This window comes from Schistocerca gregaria, chromosome 8 (assembly GCF_023897955.1).
Source record: "Schistocerca gregaria isolate iqSchGreg1 chromosome 8, iqSchGreg1.2, whole genome shotgun sequence".
NCBI lineage: Eukaryota > Metazoa > Arthropoda > Insecta > Orthoptera > Acrididae > Schistocerca > Schistocerca gregaria.
The window spans coordinates 187,317,456-187,332,446 of record NC_064927.1 but is presented as its reverse complement, the minus strand read 5'-3'; the positions used below and the strand labels follow the sequence as shown (position 1 = coordinate 187,332,446).

Sequence of the window (14,991 nt, the reverse complement as noted above, 5' to 3'; positions counted from 1 at the left end):
ATCTCAATGCATGATGGACACGATGCACCTTGTAAGGCACACTTCCCCAATTGGCTCGCTCTTCGGGAAAATTTTGAAGAATGGAGATCAAACCCTACAGGGGACCATCAAATAAAGGCAAAAACATGTGAAACTCCTTTTAGTCACCTCGTAAGACATGCAGGAATACCTCGGGCCTATTCCAAACCCCAGACCCAGAAAGGGGGGGGGGGGGGGGGATGGGGGAAGAGAAGGGTATCGCCCACATCTCCTCCATTTGTTTCTGCTGGAGGAATGTAGGGTGATAGTGGGAGGAGCTCAAAATCTCCACAAAATGCCAGTCCAAGATGTTGGAGATAGCAATGGGTCCACGATGACATGATCTGCTACTGTCACACCAGAAATTGGGGAATGGATCTTGGTCCCAGAGACCTGTCAAAGATAGCCCACAGGACAGAAAAGGGTGTTGAACTGTTAAAAGATCTAGTGAATGAAATCCAGTTAGCTTTTTTGCTATCTCGAAGAATGCAACGACACTGTGCATGCGTGTGTTTGTAATGAATGCAGTTTCGTATCATAGAATGATGGTTCAAAATGCAGAGAGCATGTCTCAGTGCATGAATTGCATCATGGTATGCCTTACCAAGAGACAAGGACATGGCATGGTAAAGAGGAAGTGCAAGGAATGGAATGTTCTGCAGTGATAAGGATAATGTTTGTAAGATATTCTACCTGGACATCACAACTGAGGAAATGTTGTTTGTCGAAGGTTGGCAAGGAGGAGTAAAGCCTTCAGTTGGCCTGAGCAAGCTGCCATTTGGGTGTGCACAGAGGTGGGGTAGGAGTCAGCAAACGGATAGCACACTAGAAATGGTCGCTCGAGTATGTGTCAGAAATAATGGACCTTTTGAGAAGATGGGCAAACTGGGCAGTGCAGAAGGATTGGTCCAATGGGAATAGGTGTGTGTGGAGTTTGAAAGGAACATGGGTGCTCCTGTGTTAAGGCAGAAGAGGTTGTTTAAGAAGGTCAGCCAAGAGGGCACTTCTCAGACAGGTTTTGGGAGAATCAGAAAGGGGATGGTGCACATTAAAGTCACCAAGCAGCAGAAAGGGGTGAGGTACTGCCCAACAAACAGGAGGAAGTCTGCCCTGATCACACTATATGACTGAGGAATGTAAACAGTACAAAGGCAAAAAGGTCAAGTGAGGAAGGAAAAGGCAAACTCCAACAGCTTGAAGGCAGGTAGTCAGGCAGATGGGTTGACTATGAACATTCTCCCATATGAGCAGCACAACTTCCCCATGAGATGGAAGACCTCTGGGGAAGGTCAAAATGGACTGGGTAGAAATGCAAGAGCTCTAAGTGGTCATGAGGAAGCAAATTTGTTTCCTGAAAGTGAGAACAAGTGGATGCTGGGATTCTAAGAGCAGCCATAAATCCTTTTTGTTTGAGCAAAGCTGTAAACATTCCATTTGAGGAGAGTCATGACGAGAAAAAAATTAAGGGGTGTCACCTCGGAGGCTGCCAAGTGCCAGCCTTAGAAAACTTGCTGCTAAAGGACACAGAGGCGGGAGGATCTTGCTCCATGAGGTCTACAAAGGACATGGAGGTTGGCCAGGCGAAGGCATCATATGGCAACACCGTCGAAAGGGATCTTCGAGTCAATGAAGGAGAAGACCGTTTGCTTTTATTTAACTTCTTTGCCTTTCTGGTTAGCAGAGGCAGATTCAGACATTGGCTGGTTGTCTTCATGGGAGTATTCCTTCTGTCCTTTCTGGCTACCAGTTGCGTACTTGACTTCACCCTGCGAGGCAAAAGTTTAGTGGCATGTTGCACAGCTAAAAGAGATGGGGACCCTACCATAATGCGGGGCGATTTCACAACAACTGTGCTAAATTTGAGGTCGGATGTCTGCATGGCCATGTCCTTCGTGGAGCAAGATGTAGTAAGAACAGTACTGTAGGTGCCAGACGGTAAAATGCAGGGTTTATGGTCACTACTGCAATTGACGCAGCAGTGAGAAGATGCACACCCTCATGAGAATCCTTACCACAGGTTGCATATTTGGCTGGGTGTCGACAGGACTAGTGAGTGTGGTTGCAATGATGAAATAGATAGCAGCATATTGGGTTCAGAATATATGGCATGACCATGATAACTTCATAACCTGCTTTGATCTCGAAAGTGCGAAAGAGATTGTGTATGGGCACTAAGGAGGCATCTACTTTTTTTGTCATCTGATGGAAGCAATGACACCCTGCTCTGAGAGGTATGTTTGGATTTCTGCATCGATCAGACTATCAAGTGGCCTAGTGCAAATAACACCATGGGAAAAATTCAGCATTCAAAGGGCCTCAACACAAACAGGGTAGCCATGGAGGAACAAAGCTGCAAGTAGTAGTGTGCTTGAGAATCAGAAGTAGTCTCCAAAAGCAAAGTGCCATTGCGTAAACGAGATCGTGATTTCACAAGGCCAGCAATTGCCTCAACGCCTTTCTGAATAATAAATAGATTTACAATAGCAAAGGACTAACAGTCTCCACTATGTGAAACTGCAAGAAACCTTGGCGCAGCTAGGAGGGTCTTTGAATTGTTAGCCTCATTCCATTTACATTTTGTAGGCATTCACCATGAAGATGATTGGCTCATGGTGATAAAATCTCCATTGATTGCCAGGATCCCTGGTAGCTCACTCCTACCAACTGGGGGGCCCCTTAGGTGATTGTTCCACCTCAGGTCACACCTCCTGAACACCTGACAGAGGAACCAATCGGCAATTTCAAAAGGTAGCAGCTCAGGCAATCACCCCTCCCTGGACCTGGCCTGTACCAGAGCCCACAGGGGGTATGTTGAACCCTATCTGTCGACCCAGGGCTGGGAATTATGCATTACCAAGTCATCTGTTACATGTCAGACATGTCGGCCAGCCTTCAGGAGTTCACAGGGAGGAAGAAAAAGTGGGACATCAAACACTGAAGTGGAGGAACAATGGGAGATGGTGAAAGAAGGAAGTAAAAAGGAACAGTGGGAGGTATTCTGATATTGACTACCAAAAATGCAGAATACATTTCCAAAAACAGCCCAGATATGTTCCCCAAGGGAGGGGGAAAAGAACAGCATGATGATAAACATGCAGCATGGAAGGGAAAAGTTGCTGCATAGGCTGGGGCCCCGTGGTAGCCAAGCATGAACCTGCCAATGGGCAGCAATGCCCCTGGGGGGAAAACCTATGATTTGAATTCTTTTGTATAGTGTTATTTCAAGGAGTAGGTTTTTAGTTTATTCTGTGTCATCACCTTAATAACGTGTATTTAAAAGAGGTACCATTTTATCTGTAAGTAACTCATTTACCTTGGTTTGTTGAGTCCTGTGTCCCAATGTATAACTGGGGAGTGGGCTAGTTATGTTCTGCTGAAGCAGTTGCTGTTTTTTATTGCAGTGTTGAAATCTTGTTTGTCAAGTTACTGATACACTGGGAGGTCTAACAAAGAGTGTTACTGCTAAAATTATGTTCAATTTTCCATTTCCCAATCCTTTCATTCCCCAATCAAGAGCTGACGGCTGGCCATGTGGCAACAAGATACCAGAAGGTGGCTGCTTCTGGGAGTAGGGCTAATTAGTTGATTAATTACTTGAGTGTTCATTTATAAAAAGAAAATTTTTTGAGGTATTTTGGGATAAAATTTTCTTTGGCAGATTGTTCTTGTTTAGCCTGTTTACAGGTGTGTTCAGTGGTACCATAGAGGCCAAAGAAGGGCTGGATATTGGAGCACCTACAATATGAGCTTCGTACATGTGGACAGCTGGAAGAGGGAAACATTGCAGAGCTGTGCAACCATGCATTTGTTGGAGGTTACCCTAGTCCAAGAGGGTGAGGTGAGTGCCGCTCTAATAATCTGCCACTTTTCTCTCAAGTGCTGAGCAGCCCATTTCATTTTTGGACGGCAGCAATCCCACTCATGCATAGATATATAGACAGGAAGTTGCACAGTGGTTACACTGCATTACAGATTTGAGACTTGTCATTAGTGATCCTTAGCAGAAGTTAACTGTTAATGGTAAGGTCATTATGTTACAAATGAGACTCAGTACGTTAGAGACAAGTCGAAAACTGGGATGGCTTGAGGAAGAATGTTCATATTTATTAGAAAATGTGGGTGACTCACCTAGTGTTGGACACAGGAGTGTTGGTGCTGGTATGGCATGTCATTTTTCTAAGTTATCAAATCCTGTTGGAACTGCGTTCTGGGGCACTGAAGCAATATACAACAGCTGGTTAAGTTTTTCATGGTTCTCAGCAACATTGGACAGGCATGTGGACATTTTTAAGATTTCCACAGATGTAATTTTTCAGCTCTTATCACTGTTGTGAGAGGCACTTTAGATGATGAGGGGACCTTCAGGCCTGTTAATCAAGGATTCAGAGGTGTCTTAGGCATGTTGTAGAGGGATATGACCTAAGTACCTGGCTAGCAGCTGTTTATGTGATGGTCCCTAGCTGCTGGGAACATAGATGTTGAAGTTTTACGTGGATGTTGAAGTTTTATGTGTACCCTGCCCTGCCCCTTCTTCCCTATACCTGAAATGTTAAGTCATGTTCCAACTAAGCAAGCATAGCATAGCGAATAAGCCTCATGGCTACCACATTTGCAATATGTGTCTATTCACGTACTTTTTTTTCACTTTTATTAAACAGAATGTCATTAAATAATACATGCCATCATGTGAAATTATTCAACAGTAGTGATTTTTGCCATACTAATTTCACTGATGCAGTGATCATTACAGCAAGCTTTCTTCAAGTGTGTATTCTATCTGTTACAGAATATATTACAGAATCGTCTTACTTGTTACCACTTGCATTGCTTGCTGTGCTAGAACAGAATTCCAGATGGTGCTTGTCACAGAAGCAACCAGAACACACATCTGTAGAGCACCAAGCACATTTAATGAAAGCTACTCTCTTGCAGGCACACAAATTTTTCAAAAGCTTTACTAGAAAAGACAGCTCATTTAAATTCAAAAAGACAGTTCTCCTGTAGACCAAATTAGATGCTCATCAGTAGTATTTGATCATTCCTGTGAAAGCAACCGCAATAAACCGATGCAGAATTAGAGAAGATGTTTTGGTGAAATCTTTCCTCACAGTGGTTTCCCCATTATTGTTTAGGAATTCAGGAGCTTTCTGAATTTTTTTCCATGAAACTTTTAACTTGCTTGAAAAAATAAACATCATATGGTTGGCAAAGTAGAGTACATTTGAACTGGTTAGTTATCATGGGACAGCTGCATGCTTTTCTTTCATCTATAATCTTTTATCTATAAAGAGTCAATCTGCCCTCCCCACGAATCAGGAACTCAGAGAAATTTTTCTAGCCTTGCCCACAAAAGAGTGGCATATTTTAAAAACTCTTTTACAATACTTTAATGAATTTTCCTGAATTCATACAAGTCACAACTACATTTTCTATTTATGAGTCAAATGATTAACTCTTTTTTTGAACACTCCAGTCAAATTTCCCAGGTGGTGATTGCATACACAAGAAAACATAAAGGAATATCTTACATGATGCAGTTACAGTACACTGTGCTGTAAAGGAATGGCTAATCTTGTTCAAATCTTTTTTTGCACAGGGATGGTTATCACTCCTTTTTTCAAGGGGGCTCTAATGTACAACTGCATGTTTAGTACTGGCAGATGTTTTGATCAGAATTAATTATGTATTTGAGATCAAAATTAGAGATGAATACTTTTGTATGTATCTGGAATGGCATCGAATTAATGACATTCTGTATAATGAGATTGGAAAAAAAGTGCACAGACAGGACTTCAACCTATACTGCCAGTGTGGTAGCCTTGAACTTCAGTTACTGTGCTATTCTCATTTGGTCGAAGTAATATAAACATAACAGGTATAGGGGGTCTAAATAAAACTTCAACATTGATTTTCTCGGAAACTAGAGACCATCGCATGAAAAGCTGATTAGCAGGTACTCACAACAGGTCTCTCTACAATATACTGAAGATTCAGCAAAATCCCAATTCACACATCTGATGGTCCGCTTATGAGATTATTAGTGTTGTTTTGATTGAATGTGGCTCCTTACATGAGTTACACAAGAGAATTTTAAGAGAAAGGTTGTCGGCTAAGGCCAAGAGTGAGCTGATGAATCAACATTTCTTGCTGTGTTCTATGGAGGAGGGAGATTTTGATTGAATATATATGTGTGAAATGCACACTGTGACCAACGGCTTCGATATTCAGCTTTTGGAATCTGAAGTTGTTGCCAACACAGCAACATTTTGCAAGATATGAAATCAGAGGACCGTCTGCAGGGTTTGTTTACAGAGAGGCTGGTTACATATAATGATCTGGACCATCTACTGTATTCACCAATATTGAAGGGAGTTAGGCAGACTGACCTTAGACGTAGTCGGGCTGACGCTTCGAGTCAGTTAACTGAAAGGGTGATGATTGAAAGTACTCTGGCAAGAAAAGTTACATTAGGGAAGGGGAGATGCTATCATTGTGGCTCGCTGGAACATTTTGCTCGTCAGTACTGCAGTGATTGGAAGAAACACCATAAGAGGCTAAGGTGTCACATTTATCGCATCTTACCTAGAGATTATAATAAGGTGAGAGTAGCAGCAAACAACCAGTTTCCCTTTGTGTGCACCTCACCACAAACCGGTGTGCTCTGCGAGATTTGGGAAGTAGTGGTCTTTATTAAGTTATAATTGATGATTAAGGCCCTGGTCTTTGTGTAAATTTTCTGACGCGCATTCAATTTCTCACACTTGCAGGACAGTCGATGGTCAGATGCTACCCTTTGTTGGTTTATTAAGTACCTCTTGTAAAATTGGTGATTTCTTTTGGCCTCTGAATTTCATGGTAGCCAAAGGTTTGAGCACTAACCTGATATTGGGCTGTGATTTTGTTCAGAATATTGACTTAGTTTTGGATTATGCCAATAGGAAATTTCATTTTAAGTTCCAACTACTGCAAAAATTTAGGTTGCACGGAGATTCTAATTTACTGGATGTATATAATGTGGACACCTAGTTAGGTTAGGTTATTGTTGTTTAACGTCCTGTCGACAACGAGGCCATTAGAGACGGAGCACAAGCTAGGGTTAGGGAAGGATGGAGAAGGAAATCGGCCGTGCCCTTTCAAAGGAACCATCCCGGCATTTGCCTGAAACGATTTAGGGAAATCACGGAAAACCTACATGAGGATGGCTGGAGACGGGATTGAACAGTCGTCCTCCCGTATGAGAGTCCAGTGTGCTAACCACTGCGCCACCTTGCTCGGTGGGGACACCTAGTCCAGAGTGTTTGACATCTTCCAATCATTGACCAGTGAGATGCAAGGTTTGCTTCATGTTTTACAGAAGTTTCCCTATGTTGTAACTAATAAACATACAGTGATTCATTCATCTTTCTGATCAGATTCCCATCCAGCAGTCGTCTTTCAAATTATCTCCTCCCAAGATGGAAATCCTATGTCACCTTGTGAAGAATATGTTGTGTGATGGGGTGTTTAGGCTATCCACTCCACTGTACACTTCTTCAGTTTTATAGTGGCTAAGGATAATGATTCGGCTATAGGCCGATCATGGACTGCCATGCTGTAGTCAGTCCCTGTGCCCAATTTGCACACTTGTTCTATCTGGTTCATGGAGGTACAGTAACTTACCATGCTTGCTTAAATCAGACATATTAACAGATCCTGTTAGTGGAAGACTCCAAAGTAGTGACATCTTTTTCAGCCGACTGGAATTTCTATGAATTTAATAGAGTGCCATTTGGGTTATCAAACAGAGCTGCAGTTTTATTCAGGCTCCTGGATTCTGTTTTGGGTGATATCAAGTTTAAATTTGTTTGTAAATATCTCGATCATGTAGTTGTCTATGTAGAGTGTTCTCTGAACACCTTGAACACCTGTGACAAGTCCTGACAGTGTTACAGGAGACCATTTTTACCATCAAGCACTTTAAGGTCAATTTGGCTCAACAGGAAATTTCTTTCTTAGGTTACTTAGTATCTGCCACTGGCATTAAGATTAGCCACTAACACATGGGTCATTAAGACTTCCGCCCACTTCCGCACACTGCTTTGGCAGTATGGGCAACTCCTTTAGGAAGTTCATCCCCAAGTTTGCAGAACTTGTTGCTCGCTGAAACCAGCTGCATAAGAAGGTTGAGCCATTTAGATGGTCTGACAGCCAACAAACCGCTTTCAACACTGAAGTTAGCAATGAGTAAATCCTACTGTCTTGGTGGTTCTGTACTTTAATTAATCATTTCTGGTTCAAACTGACACTTTGGATTCCAATGTTGTGGCTGTACTGCTGCAGGAGCAGAAGAGTGTTCATCACCCAGTGGTGTATGCACTGAACTGAAGACTCTCACTGTGCTTTTTGTGTCTGGTAAATTTAAATTCTACTTGAAACACAAGGAATTTATGCTCAAAATGAACAATCAGGCTTTTATTTGACACTTAGCATGTCCTTGTAAGACCAGCCAGGCCACCCACTCGGTGGTACAAATCTCAGCATTCCGCATTTCTGCCATGCACATTATGAGTCACAAACAAGACTCAGCAGTGCCTTTAGTCAGATGTTTAACGAAGAAAAGGGAAGAACCCATTCACTCCAGAATTCAGGGGAGATGTCAATTCCCAGTGTTAACTGACCCTCCCTCTTTGGTGAGTTTCAAGACCATATGACAAAAGCTCTGACTTAGGGTCGATTAAGCAAAGGGTGACAATATGGGAGGAAATACTAGGGTAAGAGTTGCTAACGGGAATGCTCTGTTTTCATAAATGGCAGGACAGAAGGTTAAAAATTTGTCTACCCCTTGAGTTGGTTCAAGTGGTGTTCAAAAACTACTAGAAGTCTGTAGTAGGAGGTCACCTGGTCCTCTAAAAAACCATCCATGTGATTAAAGAGGCTACTCCATGGCTGCCCTTACACAAGAGTATATAGAGGTTGGTAGGTAAGTGTCAGGCTTGCAATATGACCAAACCTAATCCTAATGGTCATAGGGAGCTTCTCCAGTCCACCTGGGCTGAACATACCATAGACCAGCTATTCATTGATTATGCTGGACCCCTGATTAATACTCAGTGAGACCTCGAGTATGTATTTGTCGTGGCAGACATATTTCAAGTTTTACTTGGTTAGTGCCCAGCAGAAAGGCAACTGCAGGAGTCAGCATTCAGAATTTAACACTTATTTTTCTCTCTTTTTGGTGGTCCTGAAATACTGGTTAGTTGCTGTTGGTGATATATGGTTTGTGGGGCACTCAACTGCATGGTCATCAGCGCCCATACAAAGTCCCAATTTGTACACAGTTCATTTTCTTTTCACAATCCAATCTAGTCACTGTTACAAATGATAATGATGATGATGATGATGATGATGAAATGATGAGAACAACACAAACACCCAGTCCCCGGGCAGAGAAAATCTCCAACTCGTCTGGGAATCAAACCCGAGACCCCGTGATCCAGAGACAGCAACGCTAGCCCCTGGACCACGAACTGTGGACGTACTGGTTAGTGATAAATGCTCCAGCATTTGTGTCAAGGGAGATCTGCAAATTTCTATTCCAACATAGAATAATACACTCCTGGAAATGGAAAAAAGAACACATTGACACCGGTGTGTCAGACCCACCATACTTGCTCCGGACACTGCGAGAGGGCTGTACAAGCAATGATCACACGCACGGCACAGCGGACACACCAGGAACCGCGGTTTGGCCGTCGAATGGCGCTAGCTGCGCAGCATTTGTGCACCGCCGCCGTCAGTGTCAGTCAGTTTGCCGTGACATACGGAGCTCCATCGCAGTCTTTAACACTGGTAGCATGCCGCGACAGCGTGGACGTGAACCGTATGTGCAGTTGACGGACTTTGAGCGAGGGCGTATAGTGGGCATGTGGGAGGCCGGGTGGACGTACCGCCGAATTGCTCAACAAGTGGGGCGTGAGGTCTCCATAGTACATCGATGTTGTCGCCAGTGGTCGGAAGGTGCACGTGCCCATCGACCTGGGACCAGACCGCAGCGACGCACGGATGCACGCCAAGACCATAGGATCATACGCAGTGCCGTAGGGGACTGCACCGCCACTTCCCAGCAAATTAGGGACACTGTTGCTCCTGGAGTATAGGCGAGGACCATTCGCAACCGTCTCCATGAAGCTGGGCTACGGTCCCGCACACCGTTAGGCCGTCTTCCGCTCACGCCCCAACATCGTGCAGCCCGCCTCCAGTGGTGTCGCGACAGGCGTGAATGGAGGGACGAATGGAGACGTGTCGTCTTCAGCGATGAGAGTCGCTTCTGCCTTGGTGACAATGATGGTCGTATGCGTGTTAAGCGCCGTGCAGGTGAGCGCCACAATCAGGACTGCATACGACCGAGGCACACAGGGCCAACACCCGGCATCATGGTGTGGGGAGCGATCTCCTACACTGGCCGTACACCTCTGGTGATCGTCGAGGGGACACTGAATAGTGCACGGTACATCCAAACCGTCATCGAACCCATCGTTCTACCATTCCTAGACCGGCAAGGGAACTTGCTGTTCCAACAGGACAATGCACGTCCACATGTATCCCGTGCCACCCAACGTGCTCTGGAAAGTGTAAGTCAACTACCCTGGCCAGCAAGATCTCTGGATCTGTCCCCCATTGAGCATGTTTGGGACTGGATGAAGCGTCGTCTCACGCGGTCTGCACGTCCAGCATGAACGCTGGTCCAACTGAGGCGCCAGGTGGAAATGGCATGGCAAGCCGTTCCACAGGACTACATCCAGCATCTCTACGATCGTCTCCATGGGAGAATAGCAGCCTGCATTGCTGCGAAAGGTGGATATACACTGTACTAGTGCCGACATTGTACATGCTCTGTTGCCTGTGTCTATGTGCCTGTGGTTCTGTCAGTGTGATCATGTGATGTATCTGACCCCAGGAATGTGTCAATAAAGTTTCCCCTTCCTGGGACAATGAATTCACGGTGTTCTTATTTCAATTTCCAGGAGTGTATATCACCATCACACTGTATCATCCTCAGCCATCCTTCGCTTAGAGAGTTAACAGCAACTTAAACACTAAGCTCGCAATTTTCCACGCCAATACCCAGACTTAATGTGATCTCTCCATGCACCGGTTGAATTCAGTGTTCAAAACTGCTAATCATGAAGCTCATAAGACAACTCCAGCTGCCCTAATTTTTTTCCCTTAAATTCACCAGTGACCAATCTCTTGTTGGTCAATGATCTATTGCCAGAAAAGGTTACTCCAGAAGCTATTTAGGACAAATGGAGAAGGGCCAAGTTAAATATAGAACATGTCCACAGAGAGAACAGCATCCTGGCACTTTTAAGGTTGGGGAATTCATTTTTACTAGGGATTTCAGGGGTCATGCTCAGTCTGATAAGGTCATATGAGGATGTTATTACAGTATGTTGTGAGACCAACTGTCAGTATAGCTGTCTTGAAACATTTTTTTTTTCTTTAGGGTGAAATAGGGTGAAAAACAGCCGACATCGTAAGTGCCTGTGTCATAATTTAAAATGGTCAATTCCTGAATGAATTTCAAGTCAATAATACTCAGAACCTAATCGACCTAATAGAGAGATATATGAAAATAATCACTTGACCTTTGAGGAGGTTGCCCAAATGGATGAAAATTAAATATCCTTCACCATATTAAAAAATTAAAACACGAGCTACAGCTCATGCTGTATCTGCTAAAATATCTGATAATACAATTGCAAACATACATTAAAATGTAAACAGTTATAAAACCAGCAATGCATCAGAAAACAGCACACTGACAGTGCTTGGTTGCAGTAAGCACAGAGTGGTGTGGGGTCTCCAGTTAAATGATGGTGTCTAGAACAACAATGCCCAATAAGCATGATGATAGTATCTGTTCCCAAAAGAACAGTTACCGCAGATGACCATGCAGCTATTGCTAGAAAGGAAATGGTAGTTAAATGGACACACTAGCAGCAAACAGGCATTGATGTACTTCATTAGGGACATGTTGAAAATGTGTGCCCTGACCGGGACTCGAACCCGGGATCTCCTAAGCAGGAGATGGCAAACATCTGACTAAAGGCACTGCTGAGTCATGTTTGTGACCCCTAATATGCATGGCAGACGCTCTATCCATCTGAGCCACGTTGGGAATGTGGATCTCGCGGGGAGTGTGCAAGGGATAAGTCCCTTCAGTCGCGCTATCCTCTGTTCCCTCGGTGGCTCAGATGGATAGAGCGTATGCCATGTAAGCAGGAGATTCCGGGTTCGAGTCCTGGTCAGGGCACACATTTTCAACATGTCCCTAATGAAGTACATCAATGCCTGTTTGCCCAATAAGCAGCCTAGCTAGAAGTATCTCCTCACAATGAGAGAGGTGAGAGGAAGTCATCGAGGCCATTCGTAGGTGTTTTAATTTCCTGGAGTTTGTTCCCACACGAAGAAGACCAGCAGTCATATCAAAGTGACATGATATTCCTGTGTGCAGCAACATAGGGATCATCTGAAGGGACAGAACAGTTAAAAGGCCTACCTGGTCAGACTGTAGCCTTGGCAGCAGCATCGGCAGCTTCATCCCCCAAAACTCTCATGTGACCAAGGACCCAGACGAACATAACATCAGCGAGCGAGTGGAGGCATTCTTGGATTCATTGCACTATGGGGTGAAATGTGTATAGCACACAGAGGCACTGGATGCCACTAGTGAATATGAACATAATACACAATTGAGAAGCCTGTGTCATTGGATGTACTGCATGGCCTGAAAGAGAGCAGAAAGCTCTGTACTAAAAATCGTGCACTGTTTTAGAAACTGGTTCAAAAATGATTGCTGACAATGACAAAGGTGCATCCGACACCACGGCTAGTCTTAGAGCCACCAGTCTAGGTGAAGGTGCTGTCTCCAAGTTGTGTGCCAAGTTCAAGAAAGTTATGACCAAACATTGAATCTAAACTAATTTCCGTTGGGAGCAAACTAAGTCCAAGATGAACACCCACCTCTGCATGGAGCCAAGGTGGTGAAGGATTCTCAGACATTGGGAACATGGCAGGTAACATGAAGTTCAGCTCCCAAGGCAGCATATAAAAGCGAACTCCAGGAAGCAACAAAGAAATTGTGCTTACCAGCATTGGCAGTCAAGGGAGTCATCAAAAAAGGACACACAGGATGGATGGTTGGGCACAGAGAACAGATGGCACATGTAGCTGCTGAAGAGAACATCACATTGATGTGACAGAGGTAATACAGTAGCATCTGCACAGAAACTAACGGGACTAGTGTAGAAAGTTCCAGTGACCAAACGTATGCCTCAATGGTGGATTGTGTTGAGACGGCGTAAAATAGATGGTCATGCAAATGACTAAACTAGACACCCAAAGTCCACTTTTAATCAAGTGGTAGTATAAGCAGAAGAAGATTTTCCAATCCACTCCCCATGAAGTACTGTTTTAAACATTTAGAGATTAGGTACAGTGTACTCCCAGGTAAGATATGTGGAAGGACCAACAGAGCTTCCTATCGAGCATGAGACCCAAGAATTTTGTGATCTTGACAAATGGACGAGCAATGGGACCAAGGCTTAAGGACTGCAGAAGTAACTCCTTACGGTGCCAGAAGTTCAGACAGACAGTTTACTGAGTGAAAAAGTGCAAGCCTTTGTTGATGCTCCATGAATAAAGATGGCTGAGACACTGCTGAAGTCATTGCTCAAGTAAACAGGATCAGTGAGAGCTGCAGTAGATTGCAAAGCCATCAACAGAAAGAGAGCCTGAGATGTCTGGTGGGAGACATTGCATGACAGGGATAATTGCTATGGCAAACAGGGCTGTGCTCAGCACAGAGCCCCAAAACAACCCATTCTCCTGGATAAAAGCATTTGACAAGACTGAACCCACATGTACCTCAATAAGCCAATCTTTTAGAGACTCCGAAAAAAAAAAAAAAAAAGAAAGAAAGAAAATAGGGCAGGCGGCCTCAGAAGCCCCACGTGTAAGTTGCACAGAGGATGCCTATCCTGCAGCAGATATCGTAAACCTTCACCAAATAAAAAAAAGCACAGCTAAGGTCTGCCATTTCCACAGAAAATTTTTCATAATATGGGTTGACAGGATGATGAACTGCAGAGTGGTGCTTACGAAATCCACACTGTGCATTTGTTATCAAATGGCAAAACTCAGGCCACTATACCAGCTAACCACCAATCATGCATTCCATCATCTTGCAGACACTGTTGGTGAGGGAAACAGGGTGATTTCTGGATGGAAAATGTTGTCCTTATGAAGCATGGGTATAGGGATTACAGTGATTTCATGTGACAGTTAGGGAAGAGGTGCCAACTATCCAGACATGATTATACGTACAAATGATAAAAATGTTTGCCATCAAGAGACAGGTGCTGCAACATCTGAATGTGAATATCATCCAGTCCTGGAGTGGAGGATCGTAATAAGGTGAGAGCCTGTCCCTCATAGTAAAACGGCATTGTAGCAATCGCGATACTGAAAGTGGAAAGATATCTCCCAAGCCTCCTCCACTCATTTCTGAGATAGGATGGCAAGAAAGTAATAGGTGAAGCTCAAGATCTCTGCAAAGTATGGACCAAGGTGTTGTAAATATTGATAGGGTCCACATGGACATCGTTTGCAGTCAGGCCAGAAATCTGGAGATGTACCTTGCTTGCAGAAATCCGACACAGATTACCTCAGACAACACAGAAGAGGAATTAAAGCAATTAAAAGAATTAGTAAAAGAGATCCAACTAGTTTTTTTGCTATCTCTGATAATACGACAATGCTTTGTACACAATTGTTTGTGGGATGGCATTCAAAGACACAGAGAGCATGTCTCCACACACAAATCGGGTCTTGGCATCCCTCAAGTCCACCAACAGTCTGGGACACTTCATGGCAGGGAAGAGGTGCAGGCAATGGAACATTCTGAGGTGATAAGGATAACATTCGTAAGGT

General features: G+C 44.0%; 1 protein-coding gene across 2 annotated transcripts in view; it reads right to left on the bottom strand.

Moving 5' to 3' along the window:
- LOC126284027 (gastrula zinc finger protein XlCGF7.1-like) overlaps nt 1-14,991 on the bottom strand; it is a 137,889-nt gene that overhangs the window by 81,511 nt on the left and 41,387 nt on the right. Inside the window, exon 1 of one of the 2 annotated variants that reach the window (XM_049982580.1) lies at nt 4,147-4,270. The exons of the other annotated variant lie outside the window; for it this stretch is intronic. Coding sequence (XP_049838537.1) covers nt 4,147-4,190 — 44 coding nt within the window. The 5' untranslated portion in view covers nt 4,191-4,270. Of the gene's footprint in view, nt 1-4,146; nt 4,271-14,991 lie in introns of those variants that run through there. 2 annotated transcript variants of the gene reach the window in all.